Source organism: Argentina anserina, chromosome 1, assembly GCF_933775445.1.
Source record: "Argentina anserina chromosome 1, drPotAnse1.1, whole genome shotgun sequence".
NCBI lineage: Eukaryota > Viridiplantae > Streptophyta > Magnoliopsida > Rosales > Rosaceae > Argentina > Argentina anserina.
This window is the reverse complement of record NC_065872.1, coordinates 2,204,112-2,226,897: the sequence shown is the minus strand read 5'-3', so window position 1 is coordinate 2,226,897 and position 22,786 is coordinate 2,204,112. Positions and strand designations below refer to the sequence as shown.

The 22,786-nt window shown below is 38.6% G+C and overlaps 5 protein-coding genes and 1 long non-coding RNA gene across 10 annotated transcripts; 2 read left to right on the top strand and 4 right to left on the bottom strand.

The window, feature by feature from the left end:
- Nucleotides 1-54: 54 nt before the first annotated feature.
- LOC126783166 (uncharacterized) lies at nt 55-1,869 on the bottom strand. Its single transcript, XM_050508583.1, has 3 exons — nt 1,299-1,869; nt 938-1,009; nt 55-357 (listed from the first exon to the last, which is right to left on the bottom strand). The coding sequence occupies exons 1-3, from the start codon at nt 1,857-1,859 to the stop codon at nt 355-357; spliced, it is 636 nt and encodes a 211-aa protein (XP_050364540.1). The 5' UTR covers nt 1,860-1,869; the 3' UTR covers nt 55-354.
- Nucleotides 1,870-2,036: 167 nt separating this feature from the next.
- LOC126783136 (transcription factor IIIA) lies at nt 2,037-4,584 on the top strand. 3 transcript variants are annotated; one of them, XM_050508544.1, is made up of 7 exons: nt 2,037-2,200; nt 2,319-2,447; nt 2,677-2,835; nt 3,180-3,468; nt 3,616-3,851; nt 3,926-4,069; nt 4,205-4,584. In XM_050508544.1, exons 1-7 carry the CDS (start codon nt 2,072-2,074, stop codon nt 4,379-4,381), a joined length of 1,263 nt encoding a protein of 420 aa, XP_050364501.1. In that variant the 5' UTR covers nt 2,037-2,071; the 3' UTR covers nt 4,382-4,584. The 3 variants fall into 3 exon arrangements, with proteins under 3 accessions (XP_050364501.1, XP_050364518.1, XP_050364510.1); XM_050508561.1 differs by lacking the exon at nt 2,677-2,835; XM_050508553.1 differs by lacking the exon at nt 2,037-2,200 and having other exon boundaries at nt 2,677-3,091.
- Nucleotides 4,585-9,304: 4,720 nt separating this feature from the next.
- Nucleotides 9,305-11,715, top strand: LOC126785320 (ras-related protein RHN1-like). Of its 3 annotated transcripts, none has more exons than XM_050510977.1 (8): nt 9,317-9,624; nt 9,911-9,988; nt 10,100-10,267; nt 10,668-10,716; nt 10,838-10,911; nt 10,991-11,084; nt 11,230-11,345; nt 11,458-11,715. In XM_050510977.1, exons 2-7 carry the CDS (start codon nt 9,926-9,928, stop codon nt 11,325-11,327), a joined length of 546 nt encoding a protein of 181 aa, XP_050366934.1. In that variant the 5' UTR covers nt 9,317-9,624; nt 9,911-9,925; the 3' UTR covers nt 11,328-11,345; nt 11,458-11,715. The 3 variants fall into 3 exon arrangements, with proteins under 3 accessions (XP_050366943.1, XP_050366934.1, XP_050366926.1); XM_050510969.1 differs by having other exon boundaries at nt 9,318-9,620; XM_050510986.1 differs by lacking the exon at nt 11,458-11,715 and having other exon boundaries at nt 9,305-9,620; nt 11,159-11,282.
- A 1,652-nt stretch (nt 11,716-13,367) lies between these two features.
- On the bottom strand, nt 13,368-14,313 carry LOC126796543 (uncharacterized). Its single transcript, XM_050523359.1, has one exon. It carries the CDS (start codon nt 14,280-14,282, stop codon nt 13,431-13,433), a length of 852 nt encoding a protein of 283 aa, XP_050379316.1. The 5' UTR covers nt 14,283-14,313; the 3' UTR covers nt 13,368-13,430.
- Nucleotides 14,314-15,514: 1,201 nt separating this feature from the next.
- Nucleotides 15,515-18,909, bottom strand: LOC126785286 (uncharacterized). The gene is made up of 6 exons (XM_050510926.1): nt 18,748-18,909; nt 18,527-18,659; nt 18,188-18,291; nt 17,374-17,518; nt 17,148-17,288; nt 15,515-17,004 (listed from the first exon to the last, which is right to left on the bottom strand). The coding sequence occupies exons 1-6, from the start codon at nt 18,786-18,788 to the stop codon at nt 15,730-15,732; spliced, it is 1,839 nt and encodes a 612-aa protein (XP_050366883.1). The 5' UTR covers nt 18,789-18,909; the 3' UTR covers nt 15,515-15,729.
- A 1,966-nt stretch (nt 18,910-20,875) lies between these two features.
- Nucleotides 20,876-21,504, bottom strand: LOC126790176 (uncharacterized). The gene is made up of 2 exons (XR_007671698.1): nt 21,360-21,504; nt 20,876-21,244 (listed from the first exon to the last, which is right to left on the bottom strand). It is a non-coding gene; the product is annotated as an uncharacterized LOC126790176 (long non-coding RNA).
- Nucleotides 21,505-22,786: the final 1,282 nt, after the last annotated feature.

The window sequence follows — 22,786 nt, the reverse complement described above, 5'->3', positions numbered from 1 at the left end:
GTGTAACATGAGTTCGATCCTTTCAATGTAGAACCGCGTGTTCTTATTAACCAGTGAAACTAAGTAGATTTTGATTTGGATTATATCATACTGACATTCATGTTCTGCATTCAATACATCACACATTGACATACATTATTTTGCTTACTTTCCTTCATCTCAGTAACAAAAAAAGATAAAATAATTTCCAGCAACACGAAATGAAATTCAATTTATATACCATGATTGTTGAATACACAATGAATTAATAAGCTGTAGATTGCACACCAAAGCATTTTACCCATATAGTACATGGTCATTCTCTACAAGTTGTTAAACTCTAATTCAGCTTTCAACACCTTGATTTCAACCTCTTCACTGCAACAATTTAAAAGCAACGAGTTAGTTGTCACAATGTAGACAGAATGTTTCTTCAAAGTAAAATACAATGTCAAGATTCTGGGACAATTGGGAATAAATGTCTTACAGATGAAAAACATATCACATATCTCAATTTAGAAAAATTGCTTGAAATCATATTCTGCTAAATAATAAACCTCCTTATAAAAGCTACAAGCTAATGGCTGAATTGCTCATACTTTATTTTTGTTATTCTCTCAAATAGCTGGAGAAGTAACCATATATCAGAGCACCACTTTAATTAAGGTTCTTCCTAAAGACCAAACCCCAGATTCCCTATGACCAAAATATAGCCTATACCATAGTGAGGTATATCAGAAACCCAAGGTTCAACTAGCATTAGTACCATATTAAACACGGGACTATTTACACTTAAAAGATTTATAGTAAACTATCAATCATGCTCAGGACTGAATACAGAACAGGAAAGAGCTCCCCTACAGATGCAATAGACAGAGAAAGGAAATAAAGTAGAAATCAACATTACATGAGAAATCTAAACAAAAATTATCGAAAAGAAAGTAATGACAATCCTCACCTCAGGGTAACAATCTTGACGAACAACTGTCTGATTATTTGTGCTCACATACACCTCACACGAAGCTCTCCCCTGATCAACATCAACGATCGCAGTTAGCAAACATCAAACCAAACAAGTAAAACACACCACAATCCCATCACACACCAACTCATTTCCTCTTACATCAAGTAATTCATCAGCAGATAGTTAAGTGCTTCAACTTCCAAAGCCACAAAACAATACATTCAATCATTCATGCATGCCAAACCATATAGAAAATCACCACAAAAAATCAATTAAACAAACATCAGCACAACCAAAACATGACATCTTTGTTTAAAGTAATTCGAAAATCAACACACGCTTAACAATAATGTACCTTGATAGGAATATCGAAGAAGAACAGTCCAACAGTTCCATCCACCTCTGAATTAGTATCAAAGGGAATCACACCCCTAGCCAAATCCTCAAGCAAGTAGAACACGTCGTGAATGACCTCCAGCCCATCCACCACGAGCGTGGCGTTCACGTACGACGCGCCTCTCGCCCTCACGCGCCCGCCGGCGGAGCTCACGAACCCCAGCTCTCTCCCCCGGTAGCCGACTCTGACCCGCAGCGAGTCGTAGTCCAGAGAGAAGAAGTCGCGGTTCCGGACCTTGATCGTCAGCGAGAACGACACGTCCAGCGTCAGCTTCGGCGACGAGTGGGCGGCGACGTGGTTGAGCTGGATCCGGGCCAGGCTTAGGGCCGGGTCGGACGGAAAGAGGAAGAACACGGCGGCGGAGAGGAACAGGACCGCGGCGGTGGTGGAGACGCAGAGGCGGAAGCGACGCCGGTCGCGGTAATCGTCGCGGATGTAACGAGTTAAAACGACGACGTGTTGGTCCGGGTTCGCCGGAATCGGCGCGTAGAATGCAGACTCGCCTTTTGAGCTCTTCATTGTCTTTTTTGGCGAGTCTTTGATTTTTTTTTCCCCCAAAACTACGGCATTTTATATGTTTTAAAAACTTTCGTCCAACGCGTGATTACGTGGCAATATCCGAGCCGTTGATGAAATCACCCTCTCTGATATATAACACCGTGAACATCCCCAAATTCGAAACCCTAGCTCTTCAGTGTTTGAAGTACAGAGAATCTGAGAGTAGTGCGGCGATGGAGAAAGGCGAAGCGGAGGAGAAGAGGCCCATTTTCCGAGATATAAGGCGGTATTATTGCGAGTATTGTGGGATTTGTAGATCCAAGAAGGCTCTGATTGCTTCTCACGTCTTAGCTGAGCACAAGGTTTGGTTTTGGAGCTCATTAAAGCTTTGATTTTTATGAATTGGGTCTTTGATTTTGAAGGAGTTAGGGTTCCAAGTTTGGATTTTGATTTTGATTTGCGGGGATTTGTTTTATGTAGGATGAGATGGAAAGGGATAAGGGTGGTGAGGAAGTGGAGGTGAAGAAGTCTAATACATGTGAAGTGTGTGGTGCTAGTTTCAAGAAGCCTGCATATCTGAAGCAGCATATGCTAAGTCATTCCCTTGAGGTATTGTGTTGAATTTTGAGTTTTTATATGAGAATTGGTTGAAAATGAGTTAGGGTGGTTACTATTTCTGTGTGGAAGTATCTGATTGGCAGTGGAATCAGTGGTATCTTGTATGAGAGTGTGATTGTCCTGCTGATGATTGGTTTCCAAACAGTTGAGAGTTTTGTAGATTCTGTTGTTATTGTTGGAGTTTTTGTATGTTTTGGATTGATTGAAGAGTTTTTTGCAGGAATTGGGGTGTTTAAGAACTAGATCGTGTGAAGCATTGGATCCCACAAAGGAACTCCAAAATGCGAGAGGGTATGGACTTGAATGGACCAGTACCAGGGGGGAGACCTCCTGTGAAGCTCCATCAAGCGGTCCTCAATCACGCTGTGTTACTTTTGAGGTTTGAATGCTTGTTTATGTGTTCTCTGCTATTGTGGCTGTCGGTTATGTTCTTTCTGAACTTGTCTGCATTGGTTGCAAAAATTGAAGATGTAAATTTTGCAGGAATTAGAATTTCTGAGAAGTATTGTTTCATCAGCGTGAAGCATTGGATCCCACACAACGAACTCCAAAATGCGAGAGGGTTCAGCTTGAGTGGACTAGTACCAGGGGGGAGACCTCCTGTGAAGCTCCATCAAGTGACCCTCAATCACACTGTACAGTTCCAGATTTAAATAATTGTCCATGTGAACTTTGAAGTCATGGTATTTTGTTCATGGACTCACTTTAGCTTGTTCTTCACAGAGGTCATATGTTTGCACAATCGATGATTGTCGTTCTACTTATAGAAGAAAGGACCATTTGAACCGTCATCTTCTTCAGCACCAAGGAAAGCTTTTCAAGTGTCCAATTGAGAACTGTAAAAGTGAATTTTCTTTTCAAGGCAACGTGAAGAGGCATGTTGTCGAATTTCACAGCGAGGATTGCCCTTCTACGAGCGATATAGGCCAGAAGCAGCATGTGTGCCAGGAACCTGGTTGTGGAAAGGCATTTCCATTTGCTTCGAAGTTGCGCAAACATGAGGATTCTCATGGTAGGTTTGATCTCTTAGGTTCCATTGTCTAGCTTTTCTCTTTTTGTCTGTGTTTGTTGAATATTGTAAAGTGACATATAGAATGGACTCATTATCTCAAAGAGGTTTTGTGTATCTTAATGCTAACATTGTCCTCTATCTCTGCAGTTAAGCTCGATTCAGTGGAGGCCTTTTGCTCTGAACCAGATTGTATGAAATATTTTTCCAATAAACAATGTCTTCAGGACCATATCCAGTCCTGCCACACACATATCACTTGCGAGATATGTGGGAAGAAGGAATGGAAAAAAAATATTAAAAGCCATCTCCGTACTCATGAAGAGGGAGCCTCGTCATTGGAAATTAAATGTGATTATGAGGGATGTCTTCACACATTTTCTAAGGTGAGTTGCGAAGAAGACTTCATATCTATATATTCATGTTGTTTAGTTTCTTATGGTCCATTCTTTATGTGCAGAAGTCGAATCTTCTCCAGCATGTGAAAGCTTTACACCTCCAACAGAAACCCTTTGCTTGTAGCTTCTCAGGCTGTGGCAAGACGTTCTCATACAAGCATGTGAGAGATAAGCACGAGAAGTCTGGTTGTCATGTTTACACCTATGTGAGTGCCATGTTCTTGGAGCATTCAATCGCTCTTCTGCTGGAATTTACATATTCTTTATGGATAAACACAGTTGCAGGCAATCCCCGTTTGTGAACTAATGTGTCATCAGTTGGCATTTTCTTTGTATTGCAGGGGGATTTTGAAGAGGCTGATGAGCAATTCCGGTCAAGGGCAAGGGGTGGGCGTAAGAGGATGTGTCCAACGGTAGAAATGCTTGTACGCAAAAGGGTTAGTCCACCAGATCAATTTGGCCCAGAGACGGAGTTCCTCTCCCAGTTCTTCTCACAAGAAGAGGAAGATGAACAGTGAGTCACATTCTAGTAATTAATGTGATTGGCCCGTCTTCCACCCTGAACCCATGGATGTTGGGCATTTTGAGTTTCTACACTAGATATGTATAGCCGCATGTAATTATCTCGTCTCCTGGGTTTGGTTTTGTCTTCTGAAATTTGCTGTTGGTTTCACGGCTTCGGCCAATTCATAATACAAACCTGCCAAGTTCCGAGTCTCGACATCACCTTTGATCATTTTCTATCTCTTGTTCTCACCGTAGTCAACCGCGGCTTTAATCAAATATGTATAAACTGCTCATTTCCCACGTCTCATTATCATTTATGGATTGATCTGTTGCAACAACTGGTTCTAATTTGTTATTAAAAACCAGAATATGCTTTCGCTATGAGAATGGAGGTTAGTCGATTCCATGTGCCAAGGCGACCCTTTTCCTTTTAGAAATGAAGCGCTGGTCCTGGACTTGCATGGTGATAACAAGAAGTTAATGTTTGCATGCAGTCGTGATCGTTGGAATTTAGGCTCTTATATTATGTCCTTGGATGAAAATCGTGAATCTATCTCACTAATTGCTGATTTGAAGCTGCCAATGTTGCCTGACGAATTTGATTTCGCACAAAAAGATGTTACCTCCTCCACATCGGAGGTCGGAAAGCCTGCCTTTTTGCCCCTGAAATGAGTCCATGAAGAACAAAAGCCTAAAATTAATGAGGTTGGGGCTCATAAGACGCGGGGTATTGCAATACCATTTGAGTTTGAGATTGATATCACCAAGATCGACATGGACACCAAGAATTGTTTGACCCTCCAATTCAAGCTTACTCGTATCTTCGAATTCTATACCAATCCATCCACTTATCCTGATCCTGAAGTGTGCTGTTTAGTTTGTCAATCATGTAAATCCAAGGAAGCATGACTATGGATAGACTGACACAAATGGAAGTCCATTTGAGTTTGAGATTGATATCACCAAGATCGACATGGACACCAAGAATTGTTTGACCTTCCAATTCAAGCCTACTCGTATCTTCGAATTCTATACCAATCCATCCACTTATCCTGATCCTGAAGTGTGCTGTAATTAGTTTGTTGATAAATCATGTAAATCCAAGGAAGCATACTATGGATAGACCGACACAAATGGAAGTTGTATGTATCAGCACGCAACTATGGATCCTACCATGGAATAGTAAGAAAAGATTGTTTCTAATTTTCTCTTAGGGCCAATGCCTTTGTGGCTGCTGATCATCCCCACTAAATATCAGGGTTTTCTATCGTTATATGCTATATGCCTTCTGGCCTTACAAAACCCATCCCAAATACTCATGGTCCAGAAAAAAAAGTAGAAAAAATAGAAGACTGTATGCAATACAAGTCGTCCTTCATACGTTATAAGTTTGAGAATAAAGCTTGGATGTCAAGTAAACTTTGAAATAGATTTTGGAAAACTTCTATCACATTTGTTGTTCACAATCCTCCTCCATGAACTCATTGAGAGGCGTCGAGTTAGCCTTCAACACTATTGATTCATTGTGCATGAAAATGATGGGATGAACATGTTTCATAAATTGGTGCTGCATCATTTGTCCAGAGCGAAGAGAAGAGGAAATACTAATGGTGATAAAACTGTATAACATTATTCATGAAACTGATTACATTGTTCATGAGCTATAGCCTGTAATTATATCCAACACACGTGAAACGGCTTGACTGAATAAACAGAGGAATTCCCTGCATACATCTGGCTTATAAAATATCTATCTAGAATAGAAAGCAATTAACACCAACTTTCCTGCAATCGAAGTACTTCAACCTGTTTGTTTAATTAGAGTGATCAAGAACTGATGTGGGAGAGAGAGAAGTCTGCGAGTTGTTGCCTGTAGGCATGGAGTTTGAGCGCTTCATCCAAGCCGATGATGAGCGCGAACGATGAAACCGGCACCGGAATGAACCTTGATGTGTTGTTGGTGAGCACAAGCACTGCCCTACTGATCCTTTAGGTGATGGTGCATCTGCAGTGTTGCTGCCCTTCGGAGAATTGGTAGACACGCTCATTTTATTGTTACCATGGCCGTGGGATGCCATGTTTAATCGAATGAATAAGAGGAGAAGAGAGTAGTATGAGCTACGAGAAACTCGAATGTGGTGCAAGTACTAATTGGCAAGGCTAGCTTAGTGTGAATGAATGTATATATAGGAACATATATCTATAATTTGAAGAAGGGAAAGATATGGTTATATCCTCAAAGTTTGTGAGGCCAGAACAAGTTAACCCCAATCAGTTGTGTTCTTTGATTGTTGGCTAGGTCCTCTTAATTTGTCACCTAGTTCCTGATTCTTCCTTTGTCTAGTGTAAGTCGGTGTCGGTTTCACTCCAATTAGCATTTGGATTAGTAGGTCAAGTCTTTGCCATCAATCAAAGAGTTTCACTTGGAACAACCTTATCAGTTTGCAATACACCAATCCAAGAGAAATGGCCATGGCTAGCACAACACGATTGTGAAAATGCTTGGAAATCCCTAAAAATCTACTATTTTGATAGAGATGCTCACAAAATAATCGATACATCGTCTCAAATAGATTAAAACAATGACAACGGCAACTTGAGGCGTGGGCATGCAGATGAGGTTTCCATGTGGAATGAGGTAAGCTTGATACATCCGAGATGGTATTTTCATGCTTGTGCTGAAAGGTTTCTCCTCCCAATGTGGCCAAGAGTTATTTGTTGCATTGTGCTCAACTCATAATGCAATATGAGCACATTCCCAATATTTCAAATGACTGCCATTATCATGAGTATTCACTAAGCCATAACAAGCCCCATCACTGTGAAAACGAACCTTCAGGTACTCGATCTGGCTGAAAGGAGCTTTTCTAATTCTTGCTCAAGTTGGCTGTGCTTTTTTCTTTAGCTTGTTGAATAATTTGAGTCTCATCTCTATCCAATGTAATCAATAAACTGCCAAACAATGTAGAGTGGAATAGTCTTTTAAGCACATATTCCATGCTGATATCTTCAAATTTAGAGAAAACCATTTTTCATACTAATTTCATTTGGCTCCGCTGTCGGCTCGCCCGTAAAACAATTCAAGTTACTGAATTAGGACTTAATCATTGTAGTTGAACAGAAAACATCCCTTCTAACATTGTATAACATTATCCAAGTCCAACCTAATATTCTTAGGTTAGGAGGAATGCTTTGTGATACTTTTTATTTCTCTAATCCCTCCAAGAAATATAACCCCACAAGTTTCCTGTTTGTTAATTGATGTGACAACTATATGCAACATAAAAATAGCGTAATATATATACAAGTCGGCTGGCTTTGCCTGCCTCTACTTACTAGAAGATTGCTTAGGCTTGTTTTGGACAGAACAAGTCTTGTGGGATGAAAATGGATAAGTAAGAAAGCGTACAGTCATATCCAACTCGGTGCCAAGTGCCAACACAAGTGTTCAATGAATTAATTCAAACAGGTAAACGATGGTAATAAGTCGAATAATATTTTTGTATATTGCAATCATGATAGGGCGTTTGCAACTCTGCATACTAAAATTAACCCGCAGATTACCGACAAGTTATGAACTAGATTAAGTAACCTCGTTTAACCACTGCAAGATAGTGTAGTGGATCTTGCGTTATTCTTGCCTAGTTGGGTGTGCTCCCCAACCTAGATTTGATTCACGAAATTGTCAAAAGTGGCTAGGGAGGGGCTACAATGCCCCCGTAGAAAGAACTCCCCTTGCGGATTAGTCCTTGGGCCTAGGAAGCTTTTGAGATAGAGAAATTTTGAGAAATAACCATGATTTGTGCACTAAAATGATTTCTAACCATGTTTTTTCTGATCTTTCAATTGTAACCAAATTAAGAGTGAATTAGATTATAATACCCTTAATGAACCACTCTCTTTTCTAATTTGCTTATCATTGTTCCTAGGGTTCTACAAGAGAGTGAAGAGACCTACCACTCTTAATTTCATGGCTCTCATATAGTTAAAACCTAAGATACTACCATAAGTATGTACATCAATAACTTCATTTTGTTTTCTTTTATATAATTGAAATATAACTGAGTTTCAGATGAATCGATGCTTGAGATTTTTGTTATTTTTTCTTTTCAAAATTCAGGGTTTTATTTAGGGTTCTTCAAGAGTTTTTAGATTGAGTTTAGTAAAAGCTTTGAGCAGATTAGATAGTAAGAGGATTTAACAATTTGAACATGGTTCTCCCTCACACTACTTGATTTAATAATTGTGATTAATTGGCTCATAGTATGTGAATTCGAAAGAGATGTACATCAATATCAATATCGGTGATAGAAATACAAAACTACTATAAGTTATGTTTAAATTAGCAAGATTCGTGACATATTTTTTTTTGGTTAAAAGATTCTTGACATAGTTATCACCATTTTTATCTCAGAATCTATACGAGTTAGATTCTCCATTATTTGCCATCAATTGGATAAATATTCAAGCATGGGGAGTCCTTCACATTAGTTGATATCATTTGAAGAACACACCCGTCATATAACTTGGAAAGTTAAAAGGAATCGTAGACAGTATGAATTGGGCTTCTTGATATTTAAATTGTTTCTAAGGGTATTATAGTCTAACTCACTTTTAATTTGGCAAGAATTGAAAGATCAGAAAAAAAACATGGTTATAAATCATTTTAGTGCACAAATTATGGTTATTTCTCAAAATTTCTTTTTGAGATACTATGAGTTTTTACTTAAAAAAAAGTAACCTCGTTTAGAAAAGGCACACTAGTTGAATAGTGTTGATGATTCCAGATTCTAGAAGGACGTGATCCATTGTCTGCTGAAACCTGAAAGTAACAAAACAGAGGGAAAGGAAAAGAAATCAGTGAACAATTTACAAATAGAAAGAGACAAGATGAAATGCAGGTAGGAAATCAACTGCCAGTCAAAGCACAAACTACCAGTCAGCTTGGAATGATATTGCTACTCCTTTTTTTGCTTCTTGCAGAAACTAATCCACTATAGTCAAAGCCTCTAACTCTCTAAGGCTGATCTACTGATTCACATCGCCAGGAAATATCAAAACGGATGCCGCAATAGCAAGTCCCGTGGATAACTTCGTCTCTGATTGATTCTCATTACAGTGCCTTTGCTTGGTTTTCACTATATTTCATTCTGATAAAATTCACACCTTCATCACACCCTGTGTTTGAGAAATTTGATCAAGAAAGCGATTATGGCAAGAACAGGGAATAAGAACATACAAGCCAAGCTGGTGGGTATGTCTTCCTTTTTTACTTTCATGCATTTGTATATATACTCATGAGTTAGCCTAATACTGATTAGAAATTTCAATTCTTGTTCATGGATACATGATATGATATGTTTGATTAGGTAAATTAATTGAGTCGTGTGAGGGTCCATGATCAATCATGAACAAGAGTTAGTTTCTTGTGGAAAATCCCTTTATATTGTTACATTTTGTGCTTTGAAGATTTGGTATAGAACATTAGCAAGGGGGATAGATGTTGGTTGATAAATTAAATCTGTTAATGGATTGTCCAGGTACTTCTTGGGGACATGGGAGCTGGGAAAACAAGTTTGGTATTGAGATTTGTCACAGGAAAATTTCTGGAGTACCAGGTTACTTTTAACATCAGAGTCTTTGTTACTGTAGAAACTTTCATTATTACTTCATGTTCTTCAGTATCGGCATTATAGTAGTTCATTGCTTCTAACATGTGTATGCTGCAGGAATCAACAATTGGAGCAGCTTTCTTCACTCAGGTTCTGTCATTGAATGAAGCTACCATAAAATTTGATATATGGGACACAGCAGGTCAGGAACGTTACCATAGCCTGGCTCCTATGTATTACCGCGGCGCTGCTGCAGCTGTTGTGGTGTATGATATCACAAGCATGGTGAGTGATCAAGTACTAGATTTAGGTTCAAATATCGTTGTGCATTGCTGGATGTTTGCATAAATTGTCATGGAACATTAGATCATCAAGTTGTAACATTAGACAGTCCCTTCAATGGTTCCACTGTAAGTAATCTGCAGACCATATATGTAATCGATGTGAAGTTTACCTGTTCTCAAAACTCTTGAAGGAAATAAAGATTTTAGCATCTTTGATATTTAAGCTTTGAAAGAATTAATACTTGTCACGTACTCATTATAAAACCCTATCTTTAACTAATTTGACATCTGCAATATGATATGAGTTGCTCAGATCATTTATTTGTCAATCAATGATACAAGAGTGATCTGCAATATGCCAATATGAGTTTATATTCAATGCATATTATTTTTGGCTGCAGGAGTCATTTGTACGAGCAAAGAAGTGGGTTTTTGAATTGCAAAGACAAGGTACATTTTTGAAACTTGAAAGTTTAGAGTGACCACCTTCTGGATTCATGTAATTTCAGTAACTAATTTTCTTGAGATTACTATCTCACTTAACTTTATGTTCCTTCTTGTTTGATCTCAGCAAATCCAACTTTAATTATGTTCTTGGCTGGAAACAAGGCTGACTTGGAAGAGAAGAGAAAAGTAGGATCTGAGGTAGGTGAAGACTGTAAATTTGCATCTCAATTGATGATTTATAATCAAAATATTTGACCTTATACACATTTTGCTGCAGGAAGGTGAACAATATGCTAAAGAAAATGGGTTGGTGTTTCTCGAGACATCTGCAAAAACTGCACAGAATGTCAATGAGCTCTTCTATGAAATAGGTACCCTACTGCACCTTCCAATAATCATCTAGGTGATTTTACTGAGACGATCTATCTCTTTGTATTTAATGCAGATCTATAGCTCCATTTGAACAAGTTTAAGTAAAGACATGAGACTTACCATGAACATGTTTATATTCTGTAGCAAAAAAAGTGGCTAAAGCTATCCCTTCTCGTCAAACTGGGATAAAATTGCACAGCAGATCACAACCAAGTAGCAGGAGATATTGTTGCTCTGTATGATTCACTCCCTACGTAAAGGTATGCAATTTCTTCTATGCATCAGAAATTAGTCACTTGCATGTGAAAACTCTTCACAAGATTATAAGTTAACAAGCCTTTTATTTCGGACTCCATATCCGTATATTTACAGGTTTGTGATCTATTTCAAGGACCCTGGTCCAACAAGTTGGAAAACTGAACTGGTTGTGGTGCATTGATGCATCAACATGATGATGATGATGAAGACCCATCTGCAAAGTCGTTACGCATTTGAATATCGTTTGTGTACATTATAAACAAATATTATCTCATTACAAACATTGCCTTTGTTACACTACTCAAGTGATGTTCATTGATGCAAATAGTGCTTCTGCTGCCTAATAATGTCCCAAACAAATTGTGTCAAAAACCAAAACTAATATCGAATTGCTAAATATACTTGTTATGCCTTACGTTGTTCTGCGATAACAGTTCTGATACCATGTTAGACAATTATCGATCCTAAAACGGATGGTTATGGCTGAAGTAGCCTCAATGCTGGCCCCCTAGACTTTGGTTTGGTTCTATTTCCCATCGGTCAACGTTTCTCAGTTTCCTCCATCTTGTGGTTGGATATCTTTTAATGGTCAGATGCTTCTCAGCTTCTCTGAAATCTGTAAGGGAGAGAGTTTGGGTCTTTGGGACCTCCTAAATGGCATCCAATGATCAAAAGTCAGATACAGCCAAACAAATGTCCCCAAGTATATCTGTGATGTTCTAGTTTGTGTGACAAACTAGAGGGATTAAAAGGCCCTTTTGTTTCTAATGTTAGTTTAACCAAAAGCACTTTCAACAGCAATGTAGTATAAGTCAGGGATCCAATTATAATTATAATAGCTGATATATCAATCTAAATGACATACATTAGTAAAATATGATTCTAGGCTTATTAGTTTTCTTTATGTAAACCTAAGCTTTGACTCTAAATTGATCTTGTGTACTTCTCACTCTCTCTATATCTCTATGGGACTAATATTGTATTGTTGGTAAAGAGTGAGGGTGCAGGACCAGTTAAAATTTTTTTTTTGTACAAAGACCATTTTATAATTTATATACATGAGTGGCTTAGGTTTAGTGTCCTCCTATAAAGGAAACTAATAAGCCTAGAATCATATTTTCCTAATGTATGTCATTTAGATATGTCAAACTATTATAATTGGATCCATGTCTTATACATTGTGATACCAATGTTAAGGATCTGGTATTTAAGTTGATTGATTTCTCATTGCTTAATCTGCTTGTATATTACAAGTTATCAAGATCTTGATTGAGTTAGATGATAATGTCCATATTAATCTTATATGTAGAACTCTTAATTCATAATGGAATTAGTTTTGGACAAATCATAACATACATCAAATTTTTATAATGAATTTACAACGCACATAACACTCTCCAATAGACTCGATTTTAGAGTTTCAATACTTCGGAACACATGAAATAATGCTCGGCAGAGGCCATGCACTCTTTTGGCCACATTCCTTACTGAATTGCACTATTAAATGCAGAGTGCATGCACAGAAGTGAAGCTTCTAGGCTGAATGGTGCTCTCATCTCATTTCATGGAAACCCAAGAAGTCTCGTCCTTATCAAACTGGACAAACACCACGCAGTGCCACCCCATAGGTAACAGTTTCTGTTTAATTTAGGGTTCACTTGCACACTGATCACGACTCGAGGTCTCTCAAAGACAGAGAGACATATTTTCCTTCATTTTTTTTTCCAATTTGTGTTTTATTTCATCAAATTTTGTTGCTTTGCCATCTAGTGTACTCCCTTCATGGCTCAGACTTCACGTGCATTTCTCACTAATTCACAATCCCAAAAACAAAAACAGAGGCTTATAATTTATGTACTCTACTGCTGCCATAATAAGACTCTGCTTCCCATTAACAATTACAAAAAAGCAAGTGAAAACAAAGCAAGAGTTAGAAGCAGCTCTATTCTGGTACCATGACTTTTCACGCATGCAGTGAAAAAAGTTCATCTGGGTGATCTCTCTCTCTCTCTCTCTCTCTCTCTACTATTTTCCCAGTAGAACATTACAGACATGGTGAACTACCTAAAACAACCCTACAGCTTCAATCACCATGAAGGAGAAGTACAAGGTGAGCCTGAAGATGAGGATGAGTTACCATTGTTAGTGTTGGAATCACTACCTGAAGTGCCTAGAGACCTTGCATCTCTGAGAGAAACAGAGCATGCCTCTTTGGGAAGCGTCTTCATTGGAGTTAGAGGAGGTGTGGTTGGGCTGGAAGGCCCAGAACCAGAAGGGGTAGGTTGAGCTACCTCATCGTTATCTTCACCGGAGCTGGAAGAAGAACCCCCCATTTCTAGTCTTGACGGTGATGTGTCCGGGGTTTCGAAGGGAGTGTTTGCTCCTGTAGTACTGCTGCTAGCTCTGTTTGCTTCGTTGTCGTAAATCGGATTGGAAATGTATACCAAATGATCTTCTCCAGCAGTGTTTGGAATAGTACCAGCTTGAACTGGGTCTTGTTGCTTTGGCTGTGGTGAATTTGCTACCGAGATCGATGGAGTTTCGTTTGATATTTCTTGGTTTGGGATGTCGAGGACACGGTGGTGGGAGTGATGTTGCTTCTTTGGTTCTGCATTGTACTCCTCTTTGCAAGATGGGAAGAGAAAGCTTCTGGGAGCTCGAAGAACGCCTAAGAAGCTGCCTAGAGGAGGGCCTTGGGTTTGTGATGAGGGCTCCGCAGAGAAAGTGGTGGTAGTGGCTTTCGTGGCGGAGACAGTGGTGGTGGAGAGCTCAGTGTTGACGATGGAGTTGGTGCTGCCGGTTTTGTGCTGACGGCGGCGGCGGAGCAAGAGTGAACAGTAGAGCTCGGCTAGGAGAACCATGATCAAGCCCAAGACTATAGCAAGGCTAACCACCATGACCAGTGTTGCCCCCATTATCACTTTGGATGTGCCTTTCATCTCTCTCTCTCTCTCTCTCTCTCTCTCTCTCTCTCTCGGCAGTGGAAATGTGAGGGCAGTAATAAGAGGGTACTGGGTTATATTGAAGGGAGGGAAAGCTTTTATTTGGCGGGAAACAGTACTAGCTAGAGCTCTGAAAAGGAAATGACCATGGGAAGGGGAATCTAGAAAGGGCAAAAAGACATAGGGGAATGTAAAGGCTTTTTCCTTCTGAGCTCCCGACACTTGAGGTCAATGTAGTCAATTCGACTCCTCTATATTCCAGATGGCAACACATATAAAAATTACACTTGTTTTGTTCTGAAAAAAACTATGAAACTTAAACTCTGATATAACAAGCATTCTTCCTGTCAAATTATGATACTCTAAGGCCATCTCCAATCTTAAAGATTAAACTATTTATCAATATGACATCAATCGTTTTCAACTCATAAGGTTAAATTTTTTACCATAAATTATAATTTAAATTTTGAAGTAGTTATTATATGTTTAAGTATTATAATTTTGTATTAGATTCTTATTTCAAATAAATAAATTATTTTTATAATTAAAAAATTAGTTCTGACATTTATTATACATTTTAATTGAAATTATTATTGTCTTTCACTTCTCTCAATCATATTTGATGTGATAGTATATATTTAACAAAAACAATGAAACAATGACATTACGAATTCATCTACCTCTTATTATTTCGAATAACTTGAAAGAAAAAATGATCAATTAAATGTGTTGTCATCTTAAATGTAATTGGAGACTAATCAAAGACAAAGATTTGTAATATCGCATTAATATATATATATACACATATAGATTTTTTCCTAATTTTAATCCTCAAAATTAAAATTTATTATATAAACCAATTAAAATGAAAATTTATTGTATCAATCAACATACTTAAAATTAATTATATTAATCATTAAAATTAAATGTAGTTGATAAATTGTAAGGACCTATTGAATAAACAAATTATATTTGTTCTCCACTCAAAAGACTAAAATGTTTTAGCCCTTAACAAGGTCTTTTAACCCTCACTTAATGTTTTTTAGCCTTTAACTTAGAGTTGGAAATTGAGTGCTAAATGAGAGTTTTTTAACCCTTAACTTGAGTGGGTTGGAGAGTCTTTTTAACCCTTAACTTGAGTGAGTTGGAGATTGCCTAACTGTCAAAGCTGCACACTGTTAGCACTGTTACAATGAAAAGTGAATATGATATGAAACTCAGTATAGAACCTAATGTACATAAATTGCAGGAGATAAAGGACTATTCTCTTATTGCTAGGGTTTCAGTGTGAGGTAAAGAGGCCAACCATGTGGTGCCGGGGTGCTTGTGTGCCATTTAACTCGGTAGCAATGAGAAGCAGTGGTTTTGTTCTTGAATGAACAGGGATGAGAAGCAGTGGTTTTCAATCGTGCTTGTAAAATTCAGCTTCCGATTGCTTAAATCTTTACCTTCCTCTTAAGGCTGCAAACTTGGCAGCTAAATCCTCATAGTCGGGCAGCTTGGGATGCACGTGTCTAGCGTTGGAGCCATCTGGTTGAAAGGAAGATGCACGAGCGAATACTTTCGGCGTCTCTGATGGACCTGAATGTTCATGAGGAAGGGAATTGGATCTAACATGAGTATCACCACGCTCATCTCTGCTTGCATGACGACTTTTTGACTTTCTTCTTGACTGTCCTGGCTCAAAGTCAGATGGCTTTGTGCTGTAATGAAGCAGCAGTTCGTCAATTCTTCTCTCTTCGTCGTCTTTCCTGTGGTGGCGATCATCATCAAACAACAGCTGTAGGCCTCTTCTTGAATCATCCCTTCTCCGACTCCTGCTTCTTGGTTTGCTCATCACAACTTCTGTATCTTCACTGTTGCCAGCATCATTGGCAGAGGAGCGCGATCTTGAGTATTTCTTTCTAGATGATCTTGACTTTGGTATACTGTTGATAGCTATATCATCCTGACAAATCTGCTCCTTATGATCATAACTATCAACTTTTGCAGTAGCAGGCCTCTCATGACCACGAACTAGTTGTACCTTTTCCACCACATTTTCAGCAAAGTCTCTCTTATATGCGGAAGGATCCATAGAGATGCCAGTACCTTGAGAACTATCATGACCCAAACTGACTTCATGTTTTCTGTCTTTTGCTCTGACATTAGATTTTACATAAGGAGGAGGAAAGGGGTAGTTGGAGAAGGCCTTCAATTTAGGGGTTCCTTCTTCTTTTCCAGCAAATGAATATTTACCATCAATTCTTACGGGTGGTTCAGCAACATTTGGCTTTACATGAGATGGAGTGATGGGGCCTTCTCGTTTAGGAACAAAATTGTCCGCCTCATACTGCCTTTCCAGTCCTTTTCCCCTAGACGAACTACCTACACTGACTGGTTCTGGGGGAGCATCCTCTCTTGGTTCATACTTGTGAGCAACTTCTCGCCTTTCCTGGAACAAGATGCCATGGCCCTCTTTTTCCTTGAGACTACCTTCCCGCCCTTTAAGAGACTTGTATTCTTTACCTAAAGGTCTATGCCTAGTCTGATCATCAAGCTCGTCCTTCTTCAAGGCAAAAACCTCCTTGTTCTGTGATTTATGGCCACCATTAGGATCAAGTCTCCTTTCTGTCGACAGATGATCATGCCTATCCCCTTTTGGTGCTGCACCTTTCCCATTAGACAATTTTCCTTTATCATCAGCAACAGGGAAAGACCCATAAGTTTTTGGCTTGTCCTGCAAATTTGCAGCCGCTTTAGAATCGAAAGTGCAATACTGTTTTCCCAAACATAAATTCACGAAACTTTGACATCCCAGGACTTTGTATTTTATCTGAATATTTGGTACAGGTTCTATTACAACACCACAGGAGGCCATACCTGTACAAATGCAGGAGGTTTGGACATCCTTTGCTCAAAGGCACTGGAGTCCCACTTTATTGAAAACTCTAATGCTATGTCTTTCATTAACTGAACCTTCTTTTCCAATGTGGGAGGCTTTGCAGCTATGTTCTCAACAAACTATCAATTAGACATTCAGTTGGTCAGTAACAAAGCAGGTAGGGATTCATAAAATTTCATCAAGAGCACGTCTATAGATACTTGCCTTTTGATCCACACAGTAATCCAGAGAATTCCCATATCTCTCTTGAAATAGTTTCCTAATGTCACGCAACTCTGGTAAATCAGAAAATCTTGCAGCAGCAACCATCAGTGATGCAACAGCTTCCTTACATTCCTCAGGGCATTCCCTGCAATGACATAATGGAGCAATGTAAACATTACAATAAGTTAATCTGTCATCCGTATTACTCACTAATGAAAGACAGTCATTTTTTTTAGCACCATCTATCTGATGTACACCGTTATAATCTTTAAGGTCAACTGACAGATTGTAGTTTTGATAGAATCAGCTAAAGTTCCATATCCTAATTAATGTTATCCCAGTAAGTCTTTGCAATCATATCACAACCTGTCCCACATGAATCGATGATGTTATGTACTACTTTAATCATATCAAAATGTCTTTCACCTACTATCCCCCATGATGGTAAGCGGGACAGCAGAAATGTCTATTAAATTTGCAGCCAGAGTTTCAATTTCAACCCCGACAGTATCAATGTTTGTACAATCTTACATCGCATTCAACAAATTAATCAACCAAGTGAAACATGACATCTAAGGAACTTATCATACTGAAGTAGTGATTCACTACACTAGCAGCATAATGTGCCATACACATTAGTAGTCCACGAAATCAAACTCCCAATGCCAATCTACGGCAGTCTAATTCTCTTTCGTTCTTTTCCTTATACACACCAACATTTCTATGGCCATAAGTGAATGCACATTGCTGCTAGACGATGCACATGCTCTAGACACCAGCAGCAAGCAATCTATAGTCAAGAGGAGCAGCATACCTTTGTTTCTGCATAACTGACAGATGCTTCAACACCAAATCACAGCATCTCTCCACGAAATCGTAACACGACGAAAGTATCACCTCCACTGTCAGCCCCTCAGCCTGGAAATTGTTCACAATCCAATAAACCACAACATACCGATTCCTTAATCCTCTCAAATTAATAATAATAATAATCCCAAAAAAAACAACAGCAACAATATGTCAAAATCCTAATTTCTCGGAAAACCTAACAGATTACCGAAACTAATCGCTCCTAAAATCAAATTAAAGAACTAAAAAGCAAAACAAAAAGCAAGAAGAAGAAGAAGAATAAGAAGAAGAAGAGTGATCTCACCCTGCCGTAAGCATTGATATCGAGGCCATTGGCGAGCAGATCAGCTATGTCTTTCTTCAAAAACTTCTGCGACGCGTTCCTCTTCCTCCGAATCACATCGATCCGACTCTTCGTCAATTTAATCAGCGATTTACTAACACATGCATCAAAATTCAAATCACCTTCAGTTTTTTTTTTCATAAATTAAACAGAGAATGATGATATAGATCTGAAGAGCTCACCACTTGGCGCCGAATCCACGGCCGAGCAGTCCGTCGAGCATTTTCTCCGGCTCAGAACGATTCGACTCAGCGACTCGAACCGGCGAGGAGAAGAAGCATGAACCACAGCAAAGCTCTACTGAGCTTATCAGTTTTCACAATCAGAAGAACAAAGAGCAAAGAAGAAGAAGAAAATCGGAGGCCTCAGAATTTAATAGTCGTTCGCTCTGAGACTTCAGGACGCTTTTTCAAAACGAGAGAGAGCTTGAAGAAACTAAAAACTGACGGCGACGGAGATATTTTTCTGACTGTAATGCCCTCGGCCGCTTGAGTGAGCTGGCCCCAGTCGGTTTGGCGTTACGGAGGGTAGTTTGGGAAGGTTGGGCGTTTGTTCGGCGCGGGTGGGGGCTTTGGGTGATTGTGGTCGTTGGATGTATTTATATACTGATTGAGAGTAGTGGAGGGAGTGGGCGTGAGTCAAGGAGAGTTGATGGAATATGCTGAGCGGGACCCAGATGGAATCATTTTTCCTTTTTTTATTTTTATTTTTTATTTGGAATTTTTGGTTTTATTGGGAGAATATTTATTTCCTAATTTTTTATTGGTTCTGCAGAGGTCGTTGATAACGGCAAGTCTAACCGTATTGCAGAGGAATTATACGAGATATTAAAAAGGTTTCCTAAATGGGACGGGGGATCTTGATCAGGGTGTTTCTGATTGATGTTAATTGATAATGTAATCTGAATTTATGCATGGGTCAGTGCGATCATCCATTAATAACAGTCAATGGATTAACGAAATGAAGCACAATCACACACTGTGATAATTAACTTGGTGAGTGATTAAGGGGATAACATAATTGAGATCTATATGCATCCATAAATCGTGATCGTGATCCTTACATGCATCTTGGCCTCCTAGTGTCATTATATTATGGTAGGTGTATGGCAAGTAATTAATTATGTTATATTAATATGAATATGTTTTTCAGACATTTAGACTTTTTTCATATTCAACAATTTTATTAACTAAGATTTCAGGTAGCCGCACAAATTAGAAGTTACTGATATTAAAATTAACTATGATTATCAAAATTATAGGCATTAATTTACTGATATACGTATATATTCAGATATACTATACTATAATACATGGTATACATGTTAGATTAGGTTGATGCAGGTTTAGGCATTAGTATAATCAGAGACAAAACCTTAAAGTATCCCTTCCACATCTGCATAAGACAGACAACACAGTGTGGATTAGGCATTGCATTGACCTCAACCTAATCAGTGCCCCTCTAATTGTCCTCTTAGAATATAAACTAAGCAAACCCATGTTACTTTGATCAAATAAAGGGAGCAGGATGCCTTTCCCTTCATTGCTTCGAGTTTAAGTCATGAGTCAAGAACTCATCTCATTCTTGAATTCTGAAAAGGATGTTTCATATTCCTCTGTCCATCTTTTTTCAGTCTGTTGAGGTCATAAAGATTAAAGACCACATCACAACCCAATCTACCAACCTGTGCATATCAATCAGCATCCAAATTTAAGGAGATCACAGCTGGAGTTCTTATCAAACCTTCAGCTGATGCAAAGCACTAATTCAGGCCTGGATTAATTGCTTAAATTTGTTGAGGATTCTTGAACGTCCTTTACCAAATTGCAATCGTATATACTTTCTTGCCGTATATAACAATCTCCATCATTACAATGGAGGAGGCATTGACTCAGGTTGACTCATTTTTTTGTTCTTCCTTCCCTCAATTTGTCATCATAGTTATACTCTCTTTAATCGGGTAATATTATAGTTTTTTTAATAAACAAACATGAAGATTATGAATTCAGACGCCGGGACAATTTTGAGGGGCAATTAAAACATAAAACATAAAACAAAAAAGACATCATCTAGGCTATTAAGTTGGAAGAGTGTCTCTCATAAGTCATAAAACACTAAAGTGAGGCTCATGATGAAACTTTGGTTAACAAGAGCCTCTCACAAACATCTAACCCAGGGAGTTTCACTAGAAAATCCAATAGGTGAATTGGATATGAAGGGTTGGGAATGGGATATATTGATAAGGCTTTTACGCCTATGGTTTGCAATTACGTTACACAAGTAAATGAAGTAATATCCAAAACGAGCATATCTCACCAACATTACAAGAGCGAGGATACTTTTCTCATTAAGATTTGAAGACAGAGCAATTTCAATTCCAAAAACTCAGAACTAACTAATGTCTAATGGTATGCGATTACTATAAAATTGCCAGCTCCTGTATTGGAACTACCAAGTCCTATATAGCTACTCTTACCAAAAACATCTCAGAAAGCTGACCAGGAAGTGGAACAAATAGTTTTCTTGGTCAAGCAATTCGTGTCGAACTAATCTCTCTAGCACGATATTCTGAGGTAGAAGCTCACTGTGGTAAAGAAGGGTTGTGACTGAAGCAGCCGGATCACGAACCAGTGATGTTAGTAGCCTCACCAGTGACCGCAACATCAATGGGCTAAGAGACTGCATATTAAGAAATACGATCTGTTACTAGCTAAACACATTGACTAGAACACAGACCCCAAAAGAGATATGATCATGAAAATAGAATCTGGGTTTCGGTTATGATCGTGCATACCATGGTTTCTTGGGGAGGAAGGAGAGCGAGGAGGAGGGAGTTGGAATATGAATAGACATATTGGAGGTTTTGAGAGGTGACTTTGGTGCATCTGTCAATCTTCAGCGGACATTCCGACCTACCCGTCTATATGTTTTTGGTGTTTGGCACTCTGACAAGAGCAGAAATTGGGTGGTGCTTGTGCAACTCACACTTAAAATATAGATGGCCTATTCAACTAGTTAAGGTCACTATTGGCCAAAATCCCAACGCCTTGCTCGAGAGTTTCTGTTCCTTCTATCAAACAAAACCCAACTCACTTCCATGCGTATCATAATAAAAAAATCATTCGAAAATTGGGAGATTCTATGAAGAGTTCTTCACCTTGTTTTTTATTTGAGCAATTTTATAGTCTCAACCTTTGGTAATCTCGACTAAACTGAGGAGATACTTTATCATGTTATTATGCTTCTTATTATGTCATTGCAACCTTTCTACTCTTCTACCAGGTGCTTTCAATCCTGGCATGAATTGACATCAACCAATTCATCATCTGGGGCGATTGTTGGTTTTCTGGATTAGTTGATTCCGGGAAAATGGAAGCTTTAAACTGGCCCCAGAACTCACTATAAGGAGAAAGGGAAGGAACTTTTCTTTTTCTGTAAGTTCAAAATACTCCTACTCTTTCAAGGTAAAAGTTGCGAGCAGAGAACACTATTACATGCAAACTAGAAACTCAGTAGGCCTCCTGTGACGGGCTGTGTGTGCAAGATATACAGTAGATAGACCTGACATGTCAGAACTGAGAAGTCATATCCATTCTTACAAATGTTGTCCACTGTTTGTCTGCTAGAGGATCTCTATTTCTTAGTGTGAAAGTCAGAAAGTTCAACAATCTAGAATGATTAATTACTTAAAAAGAGAAATTTTGGACATTACTCGTAAGTTAAAGCATTACATCCCCATCTCATAGTCTCATACCAAGTCAAAGAGTTTCTCCTCCCTATGTCCCTCAGGCAACTGTACTTTGCATAGGTCAAAGGCAATGAGCCAAATCTCTTTCAAAAATCTAAAATTTTCCTCCTGTGAAAGCAAGCATGCAAATTTACGCTTCAAAATTCAAACTAGGAACTCAAAACTAAAACAACTTTGACCCTTCTGTGGCGGCTATTCGCCTGTTCCGGTAGGAAATTAAACAAACACACTTGCCTTGGTGTTTATATTGAAAAAGAGGAACCATGACCTATTCTTATTCAAAAGAAATGGTAACTCTTTGAAATTTTGGATTTTCCAGTAGTTAAATATGGGTCAGAATGCGATTAAGGATGTGATGTTAGGCTCATATGACTTGGATAATGATGTAGCCATGACTTTAATAGCGTATCCCCAACAGAACCTACTAAAATGCGTATGCATCATCAGTAGCGGTCTGTATAATTTTCAAAGTA